This window comes from Cyrtonyx montezumae, unplaced genomic scaffold (genome assembly GCF_038088225.1).
Source record: "Cyrtonyx montezumae isolate F1298 unplaced genomic scaffold, pur_monq_1.0 scaffold_23, whole genome shotgun sequence".
Classification (NCBI taxonomy): domain Eukaryota; kingdom Metazoa; phylum Chordata; class Aves; order Galliformes; family Odontophoridae; genus Cyrtonyx; species Cyrtonyx montezumae.
The window spans coordinates 10,989,861-11,017,512 of record NW_027071970.1 but is presented as its reverse complement, the minus strand read 5'-3'; the positions used below and the strand labels follow the sequence as shown (position 1 = coordinate 11,017,512).

The 27,652-nt window shown below is 34.4% G+C and overlaps 1 protein-coding gene across 1 annotated transcript in view; it reads right to left on the bottom strand.

Annotated features, from left to right (window-relative positions):
• The window catches only part of KNTC1 (kinetochore associated 1), a 31,703-nt gene that overhangs the window by 3,793 nt on the left and 258 nt on the right, over positions 1 to 27,652 (bottom strand). The window contains exons 2-55 of the mRNA XM_065739225.1: positions 27,526 to 27,646; positions 27,186 to 27,301; positions 26,715 to 26,787; positions 26,225 to 26,302; positions 25,654 to 25,688; positions 25,318 to 25,428; positions 24,435 to 24,528; positions 24,147 to 24,199; positions 23,803 to 23,915; positions 23,318 to 23,372; positions 22,972 to 23,070; positions 21,960 to 22,003; positions 21,782 to 21,847; positions 21,619 to 21,694; positions 21,370 to 21,495; positions 21,187 to 21,276; positions 20,591 to 20,656; positions 20,038 to 20,099; positions 19,510 to 19,621; positions 18,628 to 18,771; positions 18,357 to 18,413; positions 18,172 to 18,273; positions 17,818 to 17,934; positions 17,191 to 17,334; positions 16,794 to 16,892; positions 16,287 to 16,390; positions 16,021 to 16,126; positions 15,065 to 15,199; positions 14,400 to 14,519; positions 13,544 to 13,613; positions 13,403 to 13,470; positions 12,868 to 13,160; positions 12,456 to 12,628; positions 12,195 to 12,292; positions 11,156 to 11,297; positions 10,929 to 10,985; positions 10,294 to 10,457; positions 9,709 to 9,813; positions 8,994 to 9,122; positions 8,252 to 8,368; positions 7,751 to 7,860; positions 7,314 to 7,524; positions 6,799 to 6,888; positions 6,291 to 6,462; positions 5,837 to 5,895; positions 5,471 to 5,687; positions 4,899 to 4,972; positions 4,127 to 4,337; positions 3,913 to 4,022; positions 3,260 to 3,309; positions 2,565 to 2,643; positions 1,777 to 1,895; positions 1,100 to 1,235; positions 706 to 801 (exon numbers count right to left, since the gene is read on the bottom strand). Of these exons, the coding sequence (XP_065595297.1) occupies positions 706 to 801; positions 1,100 to 1,235; positions 1,777 to 1,895; positions 2,565 to 2,643; positions 3,260 to 3,309; positions 3,913 to 4,022; positions 4,127 to 4,337; positions 4,899 to 4,972; positions 5,471 to 5,687; positions 5,837 to 5,895; positions 6,291 to 6,462; positions 6,799 to 6,888; positions 7,314 to 7,524; positions 7,751 to 7,860; positions 8,252 to 8,368; positions 8,994 to 9,122; positions 9,709 to 9,813; positions 10,294 to 10,457; positions 10,929 to 10,985; positions 11,156 to 11,297; positions 12,195 to 12,292; positions 12,456 to 12,628; positions 12,868 to 13,160; positions 13,403 to 13,470; positions 13,544 to 13,613; positions 14,400 to 14,519; positions 15,065 to 15,199; positions 16,021 to 16,126; positions 16,287 to 16,390; positions 16,794 to 16,892; positions 17,191 to 17,334; positions 17,818 to 17,934; positions 18,172 to 18,273; positions 18,357 to 18,413; positions 18,628 to 18,771; positions 19,510 to 19,621; positions 20,038 to 20,099; positions 20,591 to 20,656; positions 21,187 to 21,276; positions 21,370 to 21,495; positions 21,619 to 21,694; positions 21,782 to 21,847; positions 21,960 to 22,003; positions 22,972 to 23,070; positions 23,318 to 23,372; positions 23,803 to 23,915; positions 24,147 to 24,199; positions 24,435 to 24,528; positions 25,318 to 25,428; positions 25,654 to 25,688; positions 26,225 to 26,302; positions 26,715 to 26,787; positions 27,186 to 27,301; positions 27,526 to 27,646 (5,868 nt within the window). The remainder of the gene's footprint in view (positions 1 to 705; positions 802 to 1,099; positions 1,236 to 1,776; positions 1,896 to 2,564; positions 2,644 to 3,259; positions 3,310 to 3,912; positions 4,023 to 4,126; positions 4,338 to 4,898; positions 4,973 to 5,470; positions 5,688 to 5,836; positions 5,896 to 6,290; positions 6,463 to 6,798; positions 6,889 to 7,313; positions 7,525 to 7,750; positions 7,861 to 8,251; positions 8,369 to 8,993; positions 9,123 to 9,708; positions 9,814 to 10,293; positions 10,458 to 10,928; positions 10,986 to 11,155; positions 11,298 to 12,194; positions 12,293 to 12,455; positions 12,629 to 12,867; positions 13,161 to 13,402; positions 13,471 to 13,543; positions 13,614 to 14,399; positions 14,520 to 15,064; positions 15,200 to 16,020; positions 16,127 to 16,286; positions 16,391 to 16,793; positions 16,893 to 17,190; positions 17,335 to 17,817; positions 17,935 to 18,171; positions 18,274 to 18,356; positions 18,414 to 18,627; positions 18,772 to 19,509; positions 19,622 to 20,037; positions 20,100 to 20,590; positions 20,657 to 21,186; positions 21,277 to 21,369; positions 21,496 to 21,618; positions 21,695 to 21,781; positions 21,848 to 21,959; positions 22,004 to 22,971; positions 23,071 to 23,317; positions 23,373 to 23,802; positions 23,916 to 24,146; positions 24,200 to 24,434; positions 24,529 to 25,317; positions 25,429 to 25,653; positions 25,689 to 26,224; positions 26,303 to 26,714; positions 26,788 to 27,185; positions 27,302 to 27,525; positions 27,647 to 27,652) is intronic.

Genomic DNA, 27,652 nt, shown 5'->3' with positions numbered 1-27,652 from the left:
AGAACTGTGTTATGCTTGTTGTCTGCAGGGTGACAGCTCGAGTTCCTCAAGGCACTCTACCTCCTGTGGGAGGAGCCACATGTTTAAAAACTACCACTAGCAGCAGTGGCATATGTTGTCTCTGTGAATACCTGTGACTTCAGCACCTGCTGCTGCTGAAAACTTCAGGATTTCATCTTTGTTATTAAGTGCAAAACTCTTATTAAAGCTAGCTTGGACATCTGCTGTTGATATACCAATATTTCCAGGTACATCTATTACTTTCTTAGGTTGCAACAGCACTATCTCTGATTCACAATAAGTGAAATTGTGAATGACAAGAATCAGGATTACTCTAAGTTAATTATAGGGGTTAATATTTTTTGAGCATAAACAGTGTGCATATATACAAGCATGCTTACTGCATTTAAAATGATAATGATGTGAAAATAGTTTCAAGTTATCATCACAGAACTTGCCATCTGAAAGGCCTTCTGCTTTCAAAAAAATAAACCCAATGAAAAAACTAGATCAACTTCAGATCAAAGTACCATTAAAAGACAAATTCCTAAGGGCTTCATTGGTCCAGTGCCAAATGACTTCAGTTCAAAATTATAGGTAGTTACTCACAGTGATTTTGAAGTTTATGCACCTGTCACATTCTTTAGGAATCTGGCTAAAAAAGGTGAGAAAAAGCCTCAGTGCAGTTGCTTAAAAATTCCTTACCATATTGAAACCGAGAAGTTTCTGTAGGAGGCCATTCCACAGCTGGGTGTCATATACTTTATATTCTAGGCTAAGTTCAGTCACCAGCCTGACAGCCTAAAGGAGAGCAAGGACACAGTGTATTTTAATAAATGCTTTCATGATCTTCAAACCTTTACTGTTATCAGTGTAATTTTGGATTCTACTGGCACGATAGGGACCTTTAAGTCTTGAAAGACCTCAACCAAGCCACACTGAAAATTATTTTACATATATGAAGAGGATTAAGTAAGAACAACAAAAAAGTACATCTATACTTGACGTACTTTGTTTTTATAGTCATTGTGTACTATCATCTACTTGGAAATCTCATTTACTTGCCCTTTCTAAATTGTAAAGGATTTAAAAAGCATACCGTGGGCTCATGGCTGTGATTCTTCCACAGCCCTTTAATCATTCCTTCCTTAGGACTCTTATGAAATGATTCATAGGTATATGGAATATTCAAGACTTCGAACTCAGCCAGATAAATGCAGCATTTTAGAAAATACCTGTAAAAATCCACAAAAAATCCAAGCTGGAGATAAATATCATTTTCGAGTAAAAGCCCTTACCTCCAAATTGCCAACATGGAACTTGTATTCTAGATATTGTCTATGGAAGTTATCTGTATATATTTTTTTCAAAGAAATAACATTCTTGTGGGATTTTGGTCTAACTTTGCAGAGAACTGTGTCTTTGTAAGATGACCAATTTTGAACTTAAAAAGGATAATTTATTCTCAAGATGAGCTATTCAAGAGCAGAATCTGAACAGAGTCCTAAATACATAAAGAAAATATTTAAATCACTACAGAAATAACTGCATTTTACAACAGAGGAACAAAATACTTACCACATAAATAATGTCAACTTTACAAATTAGGCATCTGACATAGAGGACTACATTATAGTGAATTTAAATACATAATCATGTTCTTCAACAATAAATTTTAGAAGCTCACAGAAAAATACCCAGATTCTTCTTTCCAAAGTCTATTAAGTCTGATAATATATTGTTATTAAGAAAGACTTGAAAGAAAATTCATCTTACTTCACTTTCTGAATGGGTTTCTTGAAGAGTGATTCAACAGTGTTGGTATCTGCCAAGTAGAGGAGGCACTTAAGTGCTCTGCTCCTGTGAGCAAACGTCAGCTGATTAACACCAATGGGCTGGGGGATGCAAAAAAACCCAACAAAACAGTGGAAAGCAAAAGTTAACAAGAGGCTGAACAACAAGAAAGCAGCTTATATTGTAGGATTTTTCTAAGATTTCTGTCAGAAATGTTTAGCAGAAATGCATGCTAAGTAACTGACACGTTCACATTTAAGATTTATACTGCCTAACTGAGATGTGTTCTTTGAAGGTGACAGAACCTTGCCACACCAGCTCTCTTTCTGATTCAAGGCTATTAATTCGGGCAAGAAAAAGTAGTTGGGATTTACAGTATCACAAATATCTTTAGTAAGGATAAAAGGTTATATTTGCACTAGGATGATTTTTCCCTCTGTTTAGCTCACTCTGGGTGTAATTTAATATGTTATTATATTGGCTTAAAGTGCATTCTAGAAAATGTTTAACGAAGCTATATTCAGATAATATTAACAATGAATTTAGAAAACCCAGAGTTCAAGGGCTGCTCTTAGCAGTCAGTAGCAACATTCAAGGAACACCACAGCTTTACTGCAAAGGCACCAGATGGAGGTTGAGAATCATAGAGCTCACACAAATCATCTGAAGTTTTCAGGATGAACCAGTGCAGTTTGGCAGATGACACTTAATTTTAATTACAGATAAAAATCTAATAAGTAGCAAGCTAAAACTAGAATTTAAAAACTTACAGATGTGGCAGATGTTGTAATTGCAAAAAGCATTCTTGAGCTGTAATCCATTGGGCGTGACTGAAGTAGATATATAACTCTGCAAAAATGAATTGTTTTTAATACAAGAACAGCACGGCTAGTGAAATACAATGAATTAGTTTGTATTCATTTTTAAATATCTCACTATCAAAAAGAGTTTAAGAGATTCCAAGGGAAATAAGAAAACCTCCAAGTAAGCACTCTTAAAACAACTGTAAGTTACTGCAAATCACATTTCGCTACAGAATCAGTACTGATGTCACCAGAAACAAAAAGAAGACACAAGTAACATTTACCTTCCAGAGAACAAATGAAACTATGCTTCTTGTAACAGGTGGAAGTTATTTTTTCAGCCTGCCTTGAAAAGTAGCTCTTGCACTAACAAAGTAGCAGAACTGGAAGTGTTTGGGGGTAGCTACACTGCAGCTCTATTTCTGTGTCTTAGAATTTATTGATCAATAAAGACAATTCTATTTATATAGCAGGAAAAAGCATTTGCATTTTGGAATGTTTCTGCCCTAAATATTTGTTTAATCACCACTGCTAATAAGAATTCTACCTTACCAGAGGCTACAGAATAAATTCTGAATCTCATGAGGTGTTAGGTTTCTTGACAAAGCCAGATAACTTGCAAGTTAAGAATAATTCACTGTTATGCAAAACAGAGTCTATACCTTCGTAGTTCTTCATCTTCCTGTACATCTTCGAAGATTTCTTGAGTTCTCTTTAAAAAGACATTAGAGAATAGTTTTTAGAATTATCTGAATAGTGAGCTGTTAGGATAAAGAGCTGGGTTATCCTTGGATAACAGGCTTTAAGCAAGCTGGGTGCCACTGCTAATGCAGTGATTTTAGCATTTCTTTATTTAACTGTGTGCTTGGCAGCCAGTGCTCTTCTTCAGTCCCATCCCCTGCTAACTGGTGTTTTGAAGCAATGTTTGTTCCCTGCTCTTTTCACAAAGCTCTATGTTTCATAGGCAGCAATTAACCCTCTGCTTGCTGAGTTGCAATGGGATAGGATTCTTTCTCTCAGTGACTAAGAAGTCCTTTATTTTTTTTTTTACTGGTGACACAACATTAGTGTAGCATCAAAAATGAGATTTTAATCTCTAGGCTGAGAAAAGAGAAAACACTTTAAACGATTCTCACTAGAGACAGTAATTTGCAACAAGGTAAAAATGGTATTAAAATTGTTAGAATTCTGAATTCAGAATTCTGTGTACTAAAGTTGAAACATTCAAAAAAAGATTTTTTGCACAAGTGGAAAAACAGACATTTAATGTAACTAGATGTTTATCTCCAAAACCAAATCTTCAGTGATGACTTACTTCTGAGGGCAGTGTATTTGGACACAGCCATTTATTCAGCAGTTTATCAAAAATTTTGTTCATATCCAAGTTGTTAATTTCAGCTATCTCCTTAGCTGCCATATGGATATCTACATAAACAGAGGCAATATGTTAATGGACTTGTATTACTTTGCCTAGTGTTTTTTATGAACAACTATTTGCACCTCTGAAACTAGATTATGCAAATGCTTACCTGGATAATCTCGACCTGTTGGATTTTGGATTCTTTGGTCTATACTGTGGTGTTCATATAGTAGAACTATGAGGTTTGCTGGTTTTGCAATAGATTTTAAATGCTCTGCAGTGTTCAGCTTGTAGGTTATTAGAACATTTTCTGTTGCTGATCGCTTATACTGCATATATAATTTCTTCTGTAAGACTTCTGCTTTTTCGTGCAATTCGTCCTTTAGGAAAACACCATAGTTTTATATAAAACAATCTTTCTATAGAATTGCTGAGAAGCAATTAAAAAAAGTTTGATACTTATAAGCAAGGATGAGATTCTCATTTACCCTATCCTACCAACTGTGAAATATCAGCTCAAGGAAGAAGAGCCAATGCAGACTTTGTATACATACACTCCTAAAAACACAGTGCCTTGGGACACACAATACAAATTAAAAATGCTACTGATCTCACAGCTGAAACAGCATCATTCTGATTCTCCTGCAACAAATGATCATAATGGGAGACACAACAACTTATTCTTCCTTGAAGTTACGTATTTGTTGGTCCAACCTCCAAGAATTGCAAGCTTAATTTTTGCTAGGTTATGAACAGAAGAATGATGCTCCCCTGAGGGGTCACATAAGCAGGAACTCCTCAGGAAAAAAATATGTACCTCCCATAAGTGGGTTTGTTGTGATACAATTTGTACATTTGTCTCTTGGCATTTTGAATAGCAAGTAAACATAAATACCTTACTATTAAAAATATATATATATTTGTAAGAAGTTTGCTGTTACCTTAGTAGTAGCATTCTTAAGCCATTTCTCAGCTAGATAGAGACAAAATTTCAGTGCCTGAACCTGGTCAGGACCTTTTTAAAAAAAGAAAAACAGGGAAAATAAGTGAAAATAGTTTTCATGAATCTCTTTTACAGTATAAAGAATATCTACTTTATTTTCATCTTTTTTTTTTCTTTTAAGCTATTCAAGAGGTTAGCAGAGCTCTTCTTCCTAAAGTGCAACAGAATTATCTACTTGGATTCTGAGAAGGGAGAAGCTAGCTCAAACTTAGCTGAAATATTTGCTTGTTGTGGAAAGCTAAACATCAAAGAACTTTAAGCAAGACAGCATAACTTAAGAGAAAAGAAAGAAGAGGATTTAATAGTGATAGTAGGTTATACAGTACATGTCATTCTAGCCTTTTCAAAAATCTGAGGTAGGAGAAAAATGTGTTTTTGTTTGCCAGCTTCTCCAGGAAGTATTCCTAGAATACTATTTGGTGTTTGATTACAGTCTAGCTTTTCTTTTCTTAAACCTGTTCTCCTCCTATCATTGCTTCACCCCATCAAGTCATCAGATATGTGCCTTACCTGTGGGAAATTCTTGTGCAATCTTGTGAGCCATAGCTACAGCCCACTCTGGATTAACTATAGACAGCAGATATGACTGAATTGTCTGCACAGTTTTAGTTGTTTCCTTGTTAACAACTGATGTATACCCAGTGTTTCTCATTTCAAATATTTTTGGCTTCAATTTTTTTTTAAAGACATGTTGAGCTGCAGACATGTGTAGGGTATCCAGCGAAACCTGGGAAAGGATTAAAGAAGTCAGTGCTGTCAGAATGACTATGGTGCGCCTGAATTCACACGAAAGACAGAAGAAAATCTGTATTATTTCCATAAAGAGACAAAAAAAGGAAAACTTAGAAACAAATCCTTTTTAAGATTCAGCTTTACCTTCATTAGTTTGGAAATCAGCAGAAGTGTTGGAAAAGATTCCTCACTGAGCTCTGCAGCTGCAAGGAAGAAGACAGATGCTTGTGACAGTGTCGCAGTACTCTTGCAGCTTTATGAAATAAGCACTTCCAGTGCTGTTAGGTGCAGGCCTTCATTGAGACTGAAGGAATGTAAATGTAATTAGGCATGCTGGTCTGGCATGAAGGATATAGGGGTTACTTTTGTTTTGAGGTCCTAAGAAAATCATTTGAATTCTGCATTGTATATGCTATCTTGGCTTCACTGAAAGCCAGCTACCTGGAAGCACAATTGCTTTCAAGAAACACTTGGGGAGATAACTGTATTAGTAAAGATCTGCAGTTAATATGAATATGGACTTGAAGTAAATCTTTAAAGTTCACATCAGAGAAAAGCTATCATGCATGTATAAAGCCAGGAAGAATGCTGAACATACATATAATGTTCCAGAAACACTGTGCAGTTCTGAAGAATATCAAATGGAAGGGTAGTCTGGTTTCAGAAGCTGGAGATAGAGGAATCATGTGCTCTGAAACATATTGGTGTTCCAGGTCCACAGGTGGGGAAATTCTTTTATAAGATTCCAGATGTTTGAGAAGGCTCAAAGCCTATGGAGGACAAAAAAAATGTTAAGAGACAAAACCCACAACCCATAAGAATACTCTGTTCCCTCTTCCAAGTAAAATGTGTCTAAGACAGGAGATAGATAGATAGATATAGGTAGAGTTGCTATATATCTGTAGAGATTTTATCCGTGCTATGAATTATTGCTGAGAAACTGCTGGAGATCAGTAGTTATGAATGTTATTTTCTGCATGACAGCATTGTAGATAGCACAAATTTCAACAGACTCTTGAATAACTACACTGATAAATAGGGGGAAATAAAAAACAAACAGAATACTGAAGCCATTATCAAGGCAACAGCACCATGTTTGGACATACCTGATTCAGTTGAATGCTGGTATTCCTTTCATCAGCGTTCTGTATCACTTTCAAGACAATTTCAATAGTTTCATAGTCATAAGGATCAAGCTGTTCAAAATAATGACCTATTTTACAAGATCTTACATGACTTGTATTACAAAACATTAGACTGATTAAATTCTTCCCAGTTTTAATACCAGCTATGTCGATATAACATTGAAGAAAAAATACAAGCATCATGGCATACTTCTCTAAAACAAAAAACCTCTACTTCATACTTCTACGTCCTAAAAAATTGGTTAAAATATTACACAGAAAGACCAAACACTGTGGTGAAAAAAATGTGCAGATATACTTTTTTTATTGCCCCATCTACTTCTAATGTAGGACTCTGTAATAGTTACAGTATTATATAATTTATATATATATAAATTATATATATAAAATATATAAATTATATATATTATATATAATTTAGAAGAAGCTTGGCTTTTTTGTTTTGTTTATGTGGTTCCCTGTTGTTGTTTTTTTACCTTGTACAATATTCCACTGAGGCTAGTGACCAGGTCATTTGTGCTTTTCAGTAGAGGAATGATTTCTAGCACTCTAGCCAGTAATGTGTAATGAGATTGCTTCCCACTGTGTTCTGCTGAGTCATCTTCAGTGTGATTTCTATTAGCATTCTTGAGAAGAAGTGTTTCAATGCAAAGCTGCAGTGCGGCATCACTGTCCAGCATGAAAGTTCTAGGAGAGGACAGAGTGTTATTTTTCTTTGTGACCTCTAATGTCATCGTTATTTTTTTTAATGAACAAATTCACCAGAGACCATTATGCATTCTGATTCATAATATTTTTGAAAATGATTTAGATATTACACACATCCACACCTGCTTGAACTATAATAGATTTCTGTAGGCATGGTTATTACAACAGCAGCAGTTAAACATAATTGATTTGACTCAAATATTACCTGCAGTAATTCAATATGAGATCTGTGCCTACTTCTGGATTTTGTACAAGAGTTCTTATGAGTTCCTTCTTCCTTATTGATGCTTGTCTAAATACAGTCTCAAAAGAAATCTACAGATTAAGAAAGAAATATTATCATCTTCCCAAAGAAGCCTTTTGGACAATTTCAAGACTAATTTCTTATATAGTCAATCTTTTTCAGTTTCAAGCCAGAGATTTTTAGAGCAGGGAAAAGCAGTACATTTGTTGACTATGCTCTGTGCCCAGTGATGTTTAAGCACTTAGAGTTCCTTTAAGCATACTCAACTACTACATTTCTCATTTTCTGAGCTTTACTTAAGGAATCAGGCTGAATGAAAAAAAAAATAAAATAAATAAAACCCAACTTTCCTTATTTTGAATGGCAAATCATCTAAAAGCAACAAGTGCTATGCATCAGAAAGTCTTGACTTTTCATCAGTTAATAAAACTCTAAAATAATAATAATGAAAATCAAACTCACACCAAATTTACCAAGCTGGATACCCCATTCTGCATCAGTTATCAGTTCTCGGAATTTTTTTTCTTCTGCTGCTTCACCATATTGGGTGGCAAGCTGTGCTCCAACCAGAGCTACTGCCTTAGATGAATGGGAAGGGAAACAGAAATACAGTCAGTAAACTGAAAGCTGGGAATCATAAGGTCTGAATTCTCAGAGGAACTTAACAGTTCACAGATATTACACAACTGCATATGATAGAAGCAATTCTCACAGAACACAATATCAGGATACTCAACTCCTGAGTTGCCAGTTCAAAACTACTTTCACATTCAGGTTTTCTGTAAAAAAAATATTTGGATAGTACTGCACTACTCTAAGTGCAAGAAATGCACTAATCTTCCCTTATATTTTAATAGGGTATTTATTTATTCATTCCATTTGTGAAAATCGCAGTTAGAGAACAATTCCTCCAAAATACTGGATGTGTGTTATAGTGGCATAGGGAGAAAAAGGGGAAAAAAAAAAGCTTTTTTCAAGCTTTGGAATAAGTCATGGTGAGGTAACCTAATGCCTAGACTTAGTTGTGCTGACTGTTCACAGCAACTCTTTGTACAGTTTTACTGTGTGGCAAACAAATGCTACCTCTAGAGGCAGGAGCTAGTTCCAACAGCCATACCCATTTCTATATGATATTGCTGACATCCCTAGGAATCTCTTAAACATCCTATGCATACTAAAGAAATATACTGTCTTGAGAATTTACCAGAACTTTTCTGTAATTTTGCCATGTGTTGTTTATGACATCCCAGAGCTTATTAAACATATCTTCCCTGGGCAAAATAGTGCAATAGCCCAGTGCCAGGTTCTGATCTATGAGACGACAGTTGAACACCTGTATTTTGCAAAAAAAAAAAAGTAAAAAAAACCCTTAAGATTTTGTTTAAATAGGTCTGTTCTTATAAAATGGATTTGTGTTATATATGCAGTTATACAGCTGTTGAAGTGTAATGCCCCTAATTTAAAGGTGCTTTGAGCCTTTAAGTTGAAGTTTAAAAAAAGAAGAAAAAACAGGAAAGAACAATACAATTTTATTAGGATTTTCAGATCTAAAAACACTGAAGGCTGGTCTACAAGTAACTGCTCTTAATCAGAACTTCCTTAGAAGACAGTGCATTGCACATTTCACAGATTGTTTAAAAAAAAAACCTTCCTCTTTTCAACTAAAAGAAGTTAAATATCTAAAATGAAACTAAGATTGAAAATGAGATAAAGAATGTCTATAGACATAGCTTTTATTATAATATAGGACACCTTAAAGGCTCCTCAAGAGATCACGTTCTCCCTGTGTATAACCTATCTAGCAGAGCAACAAGCAAACAGACCAAAAGCCACAGTTCACAACAGGCTCAAATACACTAGGATATAAGTTCCTGCTAGCAAGAAGGTATCAGTTCTTAACCTTTCCAGAGAACTCTTACCTTGTGTAGCAAGGTCATGATAGTAGTTGTAATTACTGAAGCAGACTTCTGTTTCATAGCAATGAGAAAACTTTTGGTTTCAGCTAGTGTATTGCCATCATGTAGCTAATATAACAGACAAAACACACAAAAATAAATTTCAAGCCCTCAACCTGTCATTTACAGAATATTAGGAGATACTGTATTTTTCATGTTTAATTATGGTCTTAAACAGACCTCTTAGTTAAAAAATAAATAAAAATCATTTTCATACTGTTTTGAGAACAGAAGCTTTACTTGAATACTCTTTTCCCAGTCTAACCAATGATAACACAATGTGAAAGAATGTAGTAAGTGATTGTTAACATTCATTTTACTCTGTCTATCTTCAGATGCTAGCTTAGTTTACTTTGCAAAGAGAAATAGAAGACCATAAGAAAAACTATGAAATCCTTTCACAAAATGAGTGGACATGTGATTAGTAATTTTTATGAGGTCATGGAGGCAGCCTCTCCCTAACCCATCAAATACAACTCTAAGCTTCTTAGAAGCTGGAAAACTTCTATGCTGAATTTTGCTGAGAGTAAGTCTTAGCTCTTGTCATACCTTCTCACTGAGGGATAAATCCATGTTGTTTGATATGCCATGCTGAAGGCAGGATCCAAACGAGCAGACTATTAGCCGCAAAGCTAACTCGCACTGACTGCACTCCATGAGGTTTTGTAGCACTGCACAGATGGGAGTCCTAGCTGGCAGCAGAAGGTTCTGTCCTATAATATATTGCAGAAACAAAAACTCAGAAAAAAAATTAAAACCCTTGCAATAAGCATGTTGTTCTGAATGATCATCACAACACCTTTTCCTTCACCAAATTTATGCCACCAGGTGAGCCCTAGCCTCCTTTGAAATTTTAAATTTTCAGAGTTTTTATCTTAGTAAAAGCTAAATATTTCAGTTTAAAAAAGAAGAAAGATAAGCTCATAGTGGTAGAACTTCTGTACTGAAGCATACATCTGGACAACATACCCAAAGTTACAGGAGTGAATACCAGCATTTACAATCTAGTTGGGTGACTTCTGTGCTGAACCAAAGTGTCTCCCAAGCATGCCACTTAAAGTGGAACACCCAGGCACCTATTGAAAAGCTATGAATTAGTCACTCTGGCATAGATCTAATTTAAACCTGACTTTTTTGGTTGTCTTGTTTATACATTTGAAGTGGTGAATCTGCCATTGTGATACCTTTAATAAATGCACAGTTTGCCAGGCTGGTAGAGTCCAAAGGATACAGCTTGTTCTCTGAAAGACAGACAAATAGAAATTCACTGTGTGCTGAGATCTCTGCTTCCAGGAACTTGTCTGAGATTTCTGAGGTGTTTATTTCCCCTTATACACAGGTGTCTGAGATGAAGAAATCAATGTGAAATACTGATGGTATACTGACTCAATGTTCAGGAAAGTACGTTTACCAGAAATAGGTAGGAGAGAGGAAATAGTTTCATATATGACTGGAAGAACAACTTGTGGATCAAGAACTATCCCATCTTCATTAAAGAAATCATTGTAGGTCCATTCCTCATAAGGATCTTTATCTCCTCCAAAACACGTTGTCTAAATAGAAAGAACAGCTGATGAGTGTCTACTAACAAACCAAGTATTTAAAAAGGTTATAGTTTTCAAATAAATAGTAGATTCTTTTATTTGTAGATAGCTTATATCACACTACTTTTTATTAAATGTCCAGTAGCATTAAATACATTTCCTGCTTATACAACAGACACATTTCTCTTTCATGGTTTGTTTACGCAGTTCAGTTGTACAGCCAAAACTCAATTTATTGGAGGCTTTCACAAACCTTATTAGCCAAATACAATAAGTAAACATTTTTCAAATGTATGATTTATTTAGAAAAATAACCTCCAGTGGCTAAGTATTCTTGCCCAGCCACTTTAATCTATTCTGCTCATACTGTAAGAATCTATTCATTGAAAGCAGCTCAAAGCATTACTTGATCTGAAGAAAAAAACAAAGATAGTATTCAGGAACTCAATCCATCCTAAAAGTCTTACAAAGTAGTTGGGGATGCCCTCACATAATACACACTTGGAAAAAAGCGTGTCCCATTTCCCTCATCACATTCAAACTTTTTTTTTTCTTAAAGTCAGCTTTCTATGCTTTCTGAAAGTGTTGGCAGCAATCATTCAGTAAAAGCCCTGCTATTTTCAGCAACATAAGTAAGATTTATTACACAAAAATGAAAGCTGAGGATTGCTACTTGTGCTTCTTGTGTAGGCTGAAAGCAATGCAGCAGCAGCCCAAACACTTTACATTGAAATACATGCACATTCAGGGACACTTTAATTTTTAGAGCAATAGGCTTCTTTTATTTTGTTGCTTTTTAAACATTAAATATTTCTGGAGGAATGGGAAACTATACATACAGTGAACTCTTAAGTTATACAGGACATTACACATATGGTTTTGAATCTTTGAATTACTAGAAATTACCTTTGCTGTAAACCCATAGTTTTCTATTTGGCACTGTCTGTAAATTTCCTTGGCAGCCAAAGTATATTTACATAGTTCCAGAGAATCAAGTAGCAAATCTATAAAGATATTAAGATCATTAGTATAATATGAATGGATGGCTTGTATGCCCTACTAACAGGAAACATCATATTGCAGAATCTGTTTTTACAGAGGCATGTATAGAAATCCACTTTTGGTTGGTTTTCTACTAGTAATACAAGTAAATGATAAGAGTATTACCTGGACTACATACTGTAGCTGCCTGACAAGCCATTTCATAGATCACTGCAGGAAGGTTCATGTCTTCAGGAGTGATCACTGGAACATCAGCCCCCAACATATGACAAAGCCTTTGACAAGCTGAGAACAGTAGCTTCCCTGTTTCTTTATTACAATGATTTTTGTAGAAGTTCCTATTAAAAAAAAATTAAAAATATGGATGTATACATAAATGATAATAAGAAATATATTAAACATTTTCATCTGATCTCTCTGTGGGGAGGAGATAGTTTAAACTTACTATCTGACAACTTAGCTATGATGAACAGACCAGATGGAAACCATTAAGTGATATGCATACACAATGGTTTCTTCTATCTGTGTAAGCTGAGAAACTCTCATGATAGTTTTAATATTGTCTTGCTTTTTTTACCTGCATATTTTTACAGCATCTTCAATTCTTCCAGCATCTAATGATCTCAAGGCCAGTTTTTCCCCCATCTCTTGCTCTGATCTTTGCAGGAGCAAAGCTATTCTGTATAACCTTGACTCAGTAGAACAGTTCTTTAATTTGCCATCTTTTGTTTTACAATTCATTGTTTGTTCTTTTCCAGACTTTGATGGATACCTGTCCTTTTCATAAGCACTTATGTGCTTCTCAAGAAGCGCAGACATTAGCATAGGATTTCCAAAGTCTTCAACTGAAAGAAAGATATCAAAGTCTTCCTGCAACAAAAAATAAGATGGTTATATGTATTCACATAGCTTTCTTTAGAACTGTTTTTTTAGATTAGCTATAAAATCCTTTTGAAATCTATTGAAACTACAAAGAACTTAGGGATAAAAAAAACAAAAACCAAACCAACAACTACCAATGCAGATAAATTATGAATATGATTAATCTTCAATATCATGAGTGCAATAACTGCAGTAAATGAAAAGTAGTTTCAAACTACAGAGATACATACCTGTAGGGTAGCAAGTGTTTCAAACATTTTTAGGTTTGCTTCACATTCATCCTTTTTCAGAGGATTGTCTGTTGGAGGAAAACAACATTACTTCCTGATTCCACTTACAAACAAAACATAAGATGTTTCAAGTTGACTCACCTTTTTGAATGCTGAACAGGAATTTGAGGATTTCTACGAGTGTTTTTGTCATAAACATTTGTGTTTTTTGCTGCAAGGAAGGGAGAGGTTAAGAATTTGCTCAGAATATTGCCAATAAAAGATAGTGAACTTTAGGCTACCACTCTACTGAAATACTACGCAGCACTCTACAAGTGTCTTAATCAACAATTTAAAGCTCTAAAAAGCTACTGGTTGGAAGCAAGAGAATAAAATTATAATAATCTGCATTCTTTATGGAAATATACATATGTACAGCTGTGAAGCATTTGCTGTATTCCACTCAGCCTTCCAATTCTCACATGAGTTTTGAAAAAATCCTGCCTCTCCTTGCTATGTTCCTCCTTCTCCTTACCAGAACTCCCCACAACCACTGCTAACAATAACCATCTTCTGAGATTGCAAGGTGATGTGTACTGTCAGCTGTGAAGCTTTGAATGACTTTGGTGGCAAAGCTACACCAACAACTTTCAAATAGATATTTTTCAAGTAATTAGAGATAATAAAAAAAAAAAAAGAAAAATGAAAACACATGGGGACTAGAGGTATAACAATAAAGCAGGATTTATAAATAATTGAATTCAGTTAGCCAAGACAGTGTATGGAAATGGCTTTAACAATAAGATAATAGTATAATGCACGGAATCAGAATAAACTCTAGTTGAGACTTCAAGAAATTCCCTAGTAAAACCTCCTGCTCAAAGAAAGACCAGTTCATCATCCGTTCTTGTTGGAAGACAGGAGATAAAAACCTTAAGAACTCTCTTATTTTAAACATCTGGGTAATAACATATAAATAATTAATACACACACTATACAGCATTTAATGACTTGGTACCTCTTCAGAATTATCAGCTTTCCTCTGTAACACCAGTGTTCCCCACACAGTCAGTCTCTCTGCAACTTTCTCAGCCTCAGCAATAGTCAGAGATTTTAACAAAGTGAGAGATTCCTCTCCCTGGAGAAGAAAAAAAAAGTAACTGAAATAATCAAAATAGAAGATCATTTATTTATAGGAAAGCTAGGCACTTCCTTACTTGGATTATTCTTCTGTTGACAAACTTCAAACTTATACATAAAATACATTTACTCTTTCAACACCAGAGGGGCAGGCAGGTATGTATATACCAGTGCAGGGTATCACGCTGCATTAAAAATCTCAGAAAAAAGAAACAGATTTTGGTGGTAAATAAACAACTTGCCCAGAACTAACTGAACTAACTCCAGCAGAAATATATGAAATAGAGACTTAAATGCTATGCCTGTCTCCTATGTATGGGGCATTATTTTCATACATTTTTGGAACAAATGAAGGATGGCTCATGATGACACTGGTCACATTTACAGTGTTAAGTATAGGCAGTTATGTGTACAATTAATAAAACTGTATTAAAATACCAGTAGTATAAACTGCATATAAGGTTTCAGCAAGCAGTGCAACTGTTGCTGTTTTGAAAATAGCACATGGTGTCTCGTATCAACTGACATGAAGTATTTTAGTACCCTTTCTTTGTCAATCAGGTCTATCATCCTCAGAATGTAGACTTCCATGGTGGGTAACATATATGCTTCTACCATTTTCAAAGCGTCCTCCAAAGAAGTAGCAGTATCTTGTTTAAGAATGTATTTCACTAGCCTCTGTGAGAAGAAAACAGACATGGAATTTATGTTATTCATTCACTGGACAGTAAGGGAAGTCATTTATAAACTCTACTTCTGCATTGTAATTGTACAGTTCATACAAAGCAAGCTATCTACAAGTTTAGAAGCTCTATCTGTAGATAAAACTTGATTAACTAGGGGAAAATTGGGCTTGGGGAAAAGAACCAAGTAGTTGATAGAGATGTATGAATGATACTTAAAACTCAGTGTCTACAAACTTTTCCTAAAATGCTTGTGTTTTCTCCCTAGTAATTGGAAGATACTTAAAAATAAATAAATTGCCCACTGTGTGCCCACAGCAGAAATCAGATCTGAAGGCTTAAGAGACTTCACCTTTTATTTTGTTAGCTCCCCTCCCTCCATTTTCCTTCCTATAGAGAAAGTTATACTTAATTAACATTGTTATCCTAATCAACTTGTGCTGTCTGAGCTGAACTGCTAATTCTTAACAAAAATGAACAAAACCTCACTAAAAAAAGCCCCAGCAACACTGCTGAAAACAAATTTATTCCAAGTATAAAGAAATCAAACCAAAATGACACAAAATTATGGAAATAGCCATAAGACTGTATTTAAGATTGTTTGCTAAGTTTTGTTCCAGGTCCTCACTAAGAATAAGGAGGTGCATGTAAGTTATAAAACCTGAACAGGATGGAAAAAAAAAATGGGAGCCACACATTGCTACGCTCCTTTGCAAAATTTGGCTTTAAATACTTGCATGTATTTTTTTTCTAATCAGGTAAAAGTAGGATTTTTTGTTTGCTTAATAGAACACAAGTGAAGTACTGATCATTTACCATTATCATCTGCTTGTCCTTTAAGAGATTAGTGTCTCTTATCCCATAGGCCCGCAGAAGTTTCTTCATTTCCATCAGTCGGTAACTTTCCTGCAGTAACTTTACTCTGTGGACAAATTAGACTACTATTAATTTATTTGTTACATAAGTATCTGATGTACTGAGGTGATCAAATCATTCAGTGAAATATTATTTTTTTTAACTTAAAAATTCTAACTAAAAAGTAAACATAAAACTGAAGTATAGTCTATAGGATGTTGTCTTACTTGCTGTGATTCATTTCCAAGTGCTGTTTTACCAGCTGCTCTACTGCTCCACTCCACGGCACCACTGCACCATGCATTATCTGCAGAACTGCATCGAATTTCAGCTATAAAAAGAACATGTAACTTTTTTTGATAAGTAAGCTTTTCGAGATATTCTTTGAAGTATTGTTCACCTGTGATTCTTTAGGCAAGCATTGAACTTCCTAGCCCAATCTCCATTATGCAAAAGGCATTCGTTATCGTAACATATCAAACTAGATTACAAAATGATAGAAGTGACACCACAGAGCTTCCGTTTCAGATATGGTAAAGTTGGCGAGTTTTCTATGTGATGATATCAAAACTACATTTCAATTCTCAAGCAAGAAATATCAGGATAAAACAATGCCAAAATATTTTTCCCCCTTACCACTTATAAACATGTACTCGTGTACTTAAAAATTATGTGTTCCATCCTGAGTGGATGTATGAGAGCCTCTAGATGCCTATTTTATTGAAGATACTTACATCTGTATCAGAGATACAACCAATGACAGCTATTGCCTTTGCCTCCCATGCAGTTTCAAACACAGAAGCAGACCGTGTTCGACAGCGCTCCAGCAAATCCTGCACAGTTTGGTAAAAATTATTAGATATTTTAATTGAAAAGGCAGGAATATGTTTATAATATAATTTATTATAAAATATTACAAACAACAGTTCCAGTCTTCTTTGGGCATTAAGGGAGTTTTTTTCCCTCATATCTGTTTACTGCTGAAATAGTAACTTCCTGTAAGTTCATTGACAGCAGTAAACAAGCCTGAAAACTGATTCTAAAATTCACGTGTAAATAAAATGATGATCAGACTTGTTTACTGCTTACTCAAGTTTAAACAGGTTTGTTCAAAATAAAGAAAATGTGTACCTTTATATACTGTAAGAGAAGTTCATCCTTTTGGAGATTATGTTCACAGAGGTAAGGTTTTATAAACTTATCCAGAATAGATGGGACAAGCTCTGGTGCCAAAATTTTATCAAACATGCGAAACACGATAGTAGTTGTGTTCTCCTGGGCAGCAAGAACAGTGCCATTTTAGAACATCACACATTTCAGTCCATGATCTTTCACATTTCTAATGACTAATTCAACCTTCAGTGCCCACTGAAGGTGCTAGTTCATCATTCCTTTATACCAAATGGAAGGTGACACCCAGTATCTCTCTTATAAAGTCCTTGGTCAGCTGTACTTTTAATTTCACTGTTGCTAATGCTTGGTCCACAACTCAGCCTCTATTACCTGTATTATGCTGCAAATCATGGGGTTTAAGTCATACTTTTTAAGTAGGTTTCTTGTCACATTATGTACCTATACCCCTTGTGTAAAGGAAAGTTTATAATGCACACGATGTATCAAATAGTCTCAGCAGATTATGAACACAAGTGCAATTAATCAAGTCAAAATTTAAAGATTGCTTCCAATAGCATACTACGACTTCTTTCTCCTCCTCAGAACAATCCACCACTAAAAGTACTTCTTTAAGTGTAGAATTACCTTTTCAAAATCACAGAGTGCCAGCCTGCAGTTGTATTTCCTGTAGAGATCTATCAGTTCTTGTAAATCATTTACCAGCTTCTTCAACCTACGTACCTCTTCACAGTCACTGCATCTCTGAAACAGTATTTAGAAATGAAACATTAGAAGACTTGCTTCAATCTTCAGTTTTTGATGCCTTGCAATCTTGGAGATTCCTGAACTTTCATACAAAAATTAAGTACATGTTGAAAGTGTAACTAATTTTTCATCAAAAGCAATAGCAACCTAACAACAATTTGTTCCTACTCTAGTAAAGAGCATATGCTCTGAAGGCTGAGAGTAGCAAATCTTTGTATTTCCTACATTTCTTACCAAAGGAGTCCACTGGCCAAAACTCGCCAGATGCATTTCATCTTGATTTTTACTTGTAAAAAAAATCTCTGCCATTTGGAGTCCATTCTCTGGCCAATTTGCCTGTCCAGAAGAAAGTGATATTAACAAAGAGTATTGTACATCTAGAAATACAGGACAAGCAAAGTTTCTACAGCATGACTTACCTTATCAGTTAACTCAAGGTTGCGAGCGCCTTGTTCCAGCCATTTGGCTAATATTTTCTGCAATAAAAAGTTATCAGGAGAGTCATGCTACCTATCAAAGTGAAATCTGCTATTAGAAATTAGTTTAAAATTAAATAACATAAGTGGTGGGGAGAGGAATTCATTTAAAAATAGAGTAGAAAAAGGTTCTGAAATTCAAAAAAGTAGGTGTGACTATAAAATTACCTTAGTTTCAGAAAGCTGTATTTTACACTTATTGAATCAGTTTTACCTGTCCCATTGGCACAACTCTTCTTAAGAAGGGAATCACGACATTTTTCAGCCACAAACACAGTTCCTTCAAAGGAACAGTGACGTGGATGGCATTAAGCAAGCTCTCCAGCATTTTCTCATCAAAGCTATTTTCAAAATCGGCCTAAAATTTAAAAAACAGAACAATTACAGGTTTATGGAGTACATACTTATCAGATAACGTAATGTAATGTTACTTCACTAATAGGAAGAAGCAATAGCGTTCACAAATACAAAGAGAAAAATCTCAGCAGTCATAGTTAGGAATTCAAAAGTAAAATAGTAATAATAAAACAAAAAGTCCTGCTCACAAAAACAAGGCTACTGTTTAAGAAGACCTAACTGAAGCTATTTTTTTTTTTTTTGCAAGTTGTGGTGGGTGGATCATGTCCCTTTACTTCTGGGCTTGCTCTATAATTCCATCTAAAGAGAACAACTGACATGGACCTGAAAGTTCCCCAATAGAGAATAAGGGCCTGTAGCCACTATTGTGAATGTGCTATTTAAAAAAAGAGTCCACGTGATTTGCTGGCAAGGTAGTCAAATGTCCACTTAAAAATCCTCTGAGAGCTGAGGTCCCAGGAAGGTCTATAGAAGATCATAAACACTACAAAATAAATCAAGAACTGTCATTCTTCAGATCTATCAGAGATTCCAGTTCATTCTTAGGTCAACAGGAGGTTCAGTCTTTTAAGGAGTGAGATGGAAATTGAATTGCTGTGACAATAGATGAGATCCTGCCTTTGCTTCTTTGAGAAGCTGTTTTATAACAAAATTAGTCTGATTTTGTTAAACAAGGCTGGAAAATTTAGGAGGCTTTACATCCTCCCTAAGTATAAAAGACACATTTATGCCATATCACCTGATGCCTAAGCCAGAGGTACTGTGCACAAGACAAATTTCCTTCTTCCAGTTGAAAAAGGATATTCTTTAGAATATCTTCATTATTCAAGAATTCTGTCCAAGCAATACCACTAGAAACAAGAGAGGAAAAGAAATGCTGTTATTACACCCAAATCCTGGAGGTTGTTTATTATATCACAATATAAAAGGAGATGTAGAAGAAGATCTCAAACTTTTTCTAGCTTGTCATATTGTCATATACGCTGTAAGACACAGATGAAGCATGAGATTGTATGTGCATATATAAAATCACACCTAACAACAGTCAAAAAATACAATAAAATCTATACAAGATATTATCTGCTGCACACAAAATATATATTTTCAAAATTTAGGCTAACTCGACTTCTCTGCATTCTCCCTCCTTTACAACTGAAGACCAGAAGGCTAAATTATTATTATATAACCAAAATTTAATTTAAATGGCAAATACTAAACCATTATAATTAAATTATCTTTACATCTTAAGAAATAAACCGAAGCAAACCTGAACTTTTCTAGTCCAAAAGCTCCATAGAAAGTTGTAAGCCTTGCTTGAGCTCTCAGTACCTGAATGCAGACAAGAGACTTAGGGTGAAAATCCACCTTATTAAACAACATTACATGGTTAGAACAATTATTATAAAAAGGAAGAATGGAGAAAATAAAGACTTCTAAGAATTTCAGTTAATTACCAGTGTAACATATTTAAGTTTGTTAAACAAAGAATTACTCAGAAAATTCAATTCTGTTTACATTAATTCTCTTTGAAGTTGGATTAGTGCTGTGCAATATGAAATAGGCCTAATTAAGTAAAATAAATACTTGAAAGCACTTAAGAAAGCTGCTTCTTTTAATTTCTATAGCACTCAAAAATGGATCTTTTAATTTGAGGCAGAAGAAATCACTTAACTCTAAAAATTGTCAGTGCTGTGGTTCTCATTTAATATTTTAAACTATACTCTCTCTTAGACTTATAACATTTAACCTTTTAATGTATAAAACCGTACATCACAATTGTCTATCATATGATAGTGGAAGGCCAAAAAGTTTGTCCTCACCTCAGTTAGGGATACTAGAGGCCCATCAGATGGTGCAACAATGGTTCGATCATCTTTCTTCAAGATCTGAAACAAACAGATGAAATACATCAGCTGACAACTCCGATGCAGAACATGCCAGGAGTGCTTCCATGAATTTAATGAAGGCACTAGCAAAAACTTAATGCCTCTGTAAACTGGAGCCTACTCTACAGTTTTAGACTTTGATTGCATTTTTACATTTATGTGGGAGCAGACATGCATCTCTCTGATTCTGTTTGGTAAGGCAATAAAGACTAAAATAATGAAAACAAAACAGTGCCATACTTTTAGATTTTAGTCCAGAAATTAGTATGTAAAAGAAACTGACAAAAGGCTACTCAAAACTAAACCCCAGTCTCTGGTCTGAAAATAAAACTAACTCCTTTTTAGACCTTAAGCAATAGCAAGAACAAAGTCACAACAAGTCTTGATTTCTGATCATTTTTCATAATGCAGCTTTTTGAATGACTGTAAGTGGTTTGAAGATGTCCTCTCTCTCAAGTTGTACAGAAGTACATAATACAAATGGGCAACAGTATGCAATCTGATCTAAACAGCAAAAACAAAAATCTTACCCTGACTTTAGCGTAGTTTAACATTTCTTGAGCAGTTTCATACAGTGGCCATGGAGCATTTATGCAGTAATCCACAACAAACTGGCTATCCTGTTTAAGTAAGGAAACAATTGGAATTCATTCCAAGCTCCTTTATAATTTGAATTACTCTAATAGAGAAAGAGGGCAGGAAAAAAAAAAGACCTGAATTTTATGCAGATTTTCTTTGGCTTCATTCACATAATCCAGCAAGACTTCTTGACCATAACTTCCAGTGGAGGCTGAAGCAAGCTTCTCTAAAATAGTGTTTGCTTTTACTTTGTATACAAGCTGTTGTTTGTTTGTTTGTTAAAAAAAAAAAAGACAATTTTAAATTTTATGTACTTCAGCATTAAGCATATTTAGTTATACCAATTAATTTTCAAATGTATTTATCAAGAAGGGTCAACTTACCTCAACATCAAGTCCAAATTGAATAGCAAAATTCTCTGCCTCAGTGAATTTGTGTTTGTGAAGTAAGCGATTTAGTCTAGGGGGAAGATAAAGTAAAGTATACTACTTTAATGCAAAACTCAAACCACAGACAACAGTAATAAAGCTTCAAGGAAAAGTATACCTATTTTCTGGCAAGGCTTCAGTTAAACTTCTCATCACAACAGCAGAAACTGGGCCCTCAGTGGATCTGAGGGTGAAAGATAACTACATGAGTTTATCAATTTTAAAATAACTGTATGTTGAAGTAATCTGCATTTTAAGGTAACAGTGATCAAGTAATATACAAAACATTATCTTACATCTGATGACTTTCATGAATTCCTTCCAAAAAGTATATCGTATCCTGTAGCATATAATAACAGAAGTCATTAGGTGGTGGAGTAAATCAGTCATAAGATAACAAAACTGCATGCATTAGGTGTTTTTTAATCTGGAAACAAACTGCTTTCCTCTCAGACAAGCACTTTTTCTTCATGCTTATCATGTTAATTCTTGTATGGTTTCCACCATCTAAAATTTCTGAGGCTATTAAGAGGACACTTCATGCTGAAACCACTCTGCTATCCTGGTACAGTTGCCATCAATACAACCTCCACACGAGTGAATCATCCTAAAATTACTCTTCACTCTTTCATTTTATTTAAGCCATACGCATGTCACACTGTAACCACATTACAAACTATGTGAAGAAGGCATCTGTGCCATGTTCCACAAATGTCAAGGTATACATTACATTTCCGACCTTGACTGTTCTATATTTTCTGGTGAACTTTTCTGCTGTGTGCTTCATGCAAGAGCTGATGCAATTTCATCAGCTTTTAATTTTATTGCATATCAGAACCAGAACATACACATTCACTTCCACAGCTTCAATCATCAGGCACTGTTTAGACTTCTGCCTTGTTATCCTCTCACATACCCATGTCACCAGTCTTTCAAACATTCCTAATTCACAAAATTTTTACTGTCTTTTTTCAGACTTTTGTTAAAATCTTTACAAGGAAGCAGTTTAAACAGAAATGAAGTAGTTCTCTCATTTAAGTAAACCCAGTGCATGTTTCTTTGCTAAGAGAATTATAGACTTCACAGAGCATTTAGTTGTAATAGCAGCAAGAAAATTTGGCACTAGTATTAAATTACTACAGTAGACAGGAATATAGACAGTATACTGAACAGCTAAGTTCTGTTATCTTTTTCTCACCCCTGCAAAAAGTGATTCTAATCTAACAAGCATAACACAGCACCCTCTTTAACAATTAAATCCATTAAAACAATTATATTTCTTTGAAGAACATCAAAAACCAAACATACTGTGCTGATCCCACTTAGGACGAGTGAAGAAACAATAGATACTTCCAGAGAATAGAGCTGTTGCATAGTAGGTAGTGCAAAAACCATTAAATTCCTCATCTATTAAAACAAACAAACAAACAAACAAAAAAAAAAAAAAGAAAAGAGAGAGAAACAAATCAGATGTAAGTGATTTTGATATGCTGGTGAGATTGATGTTTGCAGAATCATATCTGGATTCTTATAGAGCTAAAACCCTAAACAAACTACTGCAATAGGAAAATCAAACAGCAGGTCAACGTGGTAAGATAGCATGCACATTTCTGCTTAACAACTGAAGAACAGAATACAGATAAGGAGAACAGACCTGTTTGTTAGTGGGTGTTGTCATGACTATCAGTTTAACATTTGCAAGCCCTTGCCTGTAGAATAGAGGAAAGGGGAAAAAAAACAATTCTGTATCAGTCTTTTGCCTTCTCCATCTTCGTATTTATCTGTCCCAAATACAGATGAAGTTCAAACTAAAATTCATACTTGTAAGCAACATTATACACCTTTTCATACCTTATTCTAGATGGGCATTTCTAAAATTATATATATTGCATGCAAGCTCACTTAGCAGTAAAAGTAGATAAACCAAAAAAAAATCCAGCAAGTGCCAAGGTTTTCCTGTCTACAGCACAGAGCTAACAATGTCTAGAAGTCCAATATTTTGCCCTGCTGACTAGGAAGATTTCAACAAAGGTTTCTAAAAATTAATTACTATAGAAAATCAAGTATCTGTAGCACATTTCTTGTAACAACAGACAACTTTTCACTTTTCAGAACTGATGCTACAGTATTTTTACTTACTGCATGACTGAAGAAGAATCGGACTCTGTGGTTAGAAGAAATTCTTCAATATGTATTAAAGGCAAATCCCAAATTAAAGTAAGAGAATGAACATCCCATATGCTTAAGATATTCTAGAAAAAAAAATCCGATATGGATTTTTCGCTGAAGATAATTTTGGTCTTTATTGAGCAGAATATAAAGACTTAAGTAATGACAAAAAGCAATCAAATAGTAAGATCAAGATCCTCAAAATAAGCATCTAAAAATTATTTTACATTCTAAACATTCTAGAAGTTATTTAAAAAGAAAAGCTCTTTCAAGAACATTGTAAAAGGAAGAGTAAACCAAACTATTGCACGTACCTCTGTATCTAAAACAAACAGCAGATTGTCAAGAACTTGAAGTTTCACTGCATCTAAAAGAAATAAAGTAATCCTAACAATTTATTATTTTTCTTGAAAAATGTATTTGAAGCAAAAACATTTCATCATGTACCACCAAGCACTGGAAACAGATATTTATCTTCACAGCCCTGAAAAGTTTGATTAGCATTTTTACTAAAACCAGAAAAGATACCTGAAAATCTTATTTTCTGCAACTATATATGAATTCCACACTTGTCTATAAAAACAACCAAAAAATGTCCTTACCTTTGATCAGACTTGAATCAGCAAAGCTTCGAACAGACACCAGGTTATTGGTAGTATCTACCTCCCATTTGGAGAGTACATAATCTCCTTTACCCTATTAGTAAAAGCAAAGTGATACAGGATTTCTGGGGTTACACATCATACATTTGACAGATTTACCTCTCCAATTTACCTTTAGCTTATAAAATACTCGAAAAATTGCAAGATTAACTTAAACTTTATTTTCAGTTAATATTTATGGTTAGACAAATACTTTTTTTTTTAAACTCTTCCTTTTGAAGAACATTTTTATTATTGTAATTGTCTCAGTCTGCATTTCAAAACATACACTTTTCACTCCTTCAGAATATAAAACTTAAACTAAATGTACTCTGAACATACTGAGGAGTATTCACTGAAGTCATCAGGCACCAGACAAAGTTAATGAACTCAATAAACTCCTTTGTAGTCCAAAATAACATTTCAAAATTACCCATTTTTTAATTTTTTATTAATTCCTGTACTTACTTCATGCTAAAATGTTGTGCAACTGTATACTACAATTTTGCATGCCTTTCTCGAGTGTTGGAAGATTCTTCCTAGCTTTGGCTTTCCAAGCCCTAAAGCAAGACTACAAACAGTCTAACCCTGTACAAGTTAGGAAACACAGTGATTTACTAAAGTCATACAGCCTGGGTGAAAATAGAGGGAGTCTGAAATAACAGCAATTTCCTTACTAAAAAGTCTGCAAAACTGGTAACTTTTATATTTACTATGAATGAAATTAAAGATAGTGCAAGAAATCAGTTCTTTTTAATTCCACTAGATGAAAATTTTTTTGTAGATCAACAAATGCTATCATTGATCCCATAACAATTCTTACAAACATATTATTACTACTTACCCCAATTATCATATGGATTTTATTCACCAAATTACTCATGACAGAATTCTGACAGCCAAGGCTATGATATTCCTCTGTGGCAATGAAAGCTGTCTTTATCTGTCCTTGTAACTTAATGGTGCAGAGGATGAAGGGAAAGCAAACAACAGAAAAGAAAAAGTTACCTATAAAAACAGCAGATACATTCTGAACTTCTCACTCCATGAACATAAATTAATTTTAATTTTTTTTATGAATTGTAATGATAAACTGGAAATTTGCCAAGGGAACACAGAAAATAAAGTTTTGTTACAAACTTTGCACTTCAACACAGGTATTAGAAGTCATGTTTCTTACCATCGTTGCTGCAGTCATATCCATCTTGTCAATTGCTATGTTAAAAAAATATAAAAACACATCCATGTTAAATAAGCTTTTGTAAAAATAAAACTTTAAAAAGCCACTAAACATCATATAGAATAGCATAATAATAGTATAATCCTAGCCTGTCTGTTCTGAAAGAAAGGTGAAGCACTATCTTTAACAAGGTATATTTCTATTGATCACAATATGTAGTTTCAGAAAATCATAACTGCTTACACAGCATTAAAAATTGAACTTGTAACCAATATTTGTCAGTGCAGTTCAAACTGATATTATGACATGAAGTGCTGCTTCCATAACATTCAGTACTTTCCTCTAAAGTAGTAAATAATAGGAACACAAGCTGAAGGAATTCTTGGATTAATATAAAAATGCTTCTCAATGAACTTAACTATATACTCATTTCTCTTTAAAACCAAACTAAGGCTACATGGGCAATCTCAAATCAACACCTTAACCCCAATAGTAAAAGGCATGTAAAAGATCTTAAATACCACTCTACCAGCACAAATTCAAATCCCAGTTGGTCTGTGGATTATCTTACCTTCTTGTGTTTTAGCAAGTGGAAGATACATAATGCAAAAGAAACCCTTGCTCGTGAGAATGAACATGTGATAAACACCTAAAAAAACAACAAACAAAACAACAAACCAACAACAAAACACAACACAAATGTTTTAAGCTAAAGAATTCACTAGCTGTAAGGAGACTAATTGCTTAAAAAGAGGAAACTGAAATATTCTGACCAACTAAATGGATTATTAAAAAAAAAACAACACCTGTCAGTCTTACCAGAGATAAAGAGTATATAATTTTGGGGGGGGGTTATTTAAAAGTATGTTTTTTGTGATTGTCTTTCCAAATTTTTCAAAGACCTTCAGATAAGGTCCACTAATTAAACGTACATCTAATGTTTGCAATGCAGAATAAAACTGCATCTGTTTATCTTCTCTGTAGCCTCCTCTTTAGAGACAGTAAAAGGGGAATAAGTTTGCAAATAATGAGACAAGAAAAGATGTTATTGAAATACTTACCTGCAACTACTTTATCTTTCTCGATAAAGAGATTTAAGTAGGTCTTTTCACTTGAAGATGTTTCAGCCAAAATCTAAGATGGAATCAGTGTAAAGAACATCAGTGTGTTTCATTTGAAAAAAAAATCTTCATTTGAAATACTGCTCTCCAGTTTAAATTTTAACCTTTTTTCTTTTAGGAAGAACTCATGCTTTATATGTAACATTCCTAACATTTGTATGCAACACACTGCAAGTAACAACTTACACTCAATACTTTGTATATAACTTGTCACTTATAGCAACAAAACCTTCCCTTTAATCTGGCTGTTTGTTCAACTAAAAGTCTTGTTCAAAACACAATAATATTTCTATATGGATATGTGGGAGAAAGAAAAAAAAACACAAATATACCAAAACAAACAAACAAAGCAACAAAAGACCCCGAGAACAAAAGATCTGGAACAAAGTTAAGACAGAAGAAATACTGTACCTTAGTCAGCAGGGTTTGTTTAGATGGAATATGAATAAGATGGATATTGCCACTTCTCTCACCAACCACAAGGAATTGTTTTTCTTGACACATACCAACCACATCCACATCAGTATCTGAAAAGTTCCATGACATAATATCAACTATTAAGATTTTTTTTATTAGCAGACATGCATATTTGAAACACAGAAGGCGGGCAATACAATGTCATTATAACAGTTTATCTTACAGGGCAGACAGATATCCAAGATAACTGTCAGGTCTTCCTATACAAAAAGAAGACTTCCATTTTTTTAGTTAGCTTTGTGTTCTAGATGAATTCATCTAGTGATGAACTTACCAAACTGAATGTGCAGCAGCACAGCCTGTCCCATGCTGTCAAGGAGTATCACCGATCTGTCAACAACAATAATGCTGCCATCCTTTGAGCTGCATGCATACAGATGAGGATTAACTGAGACCTAAGA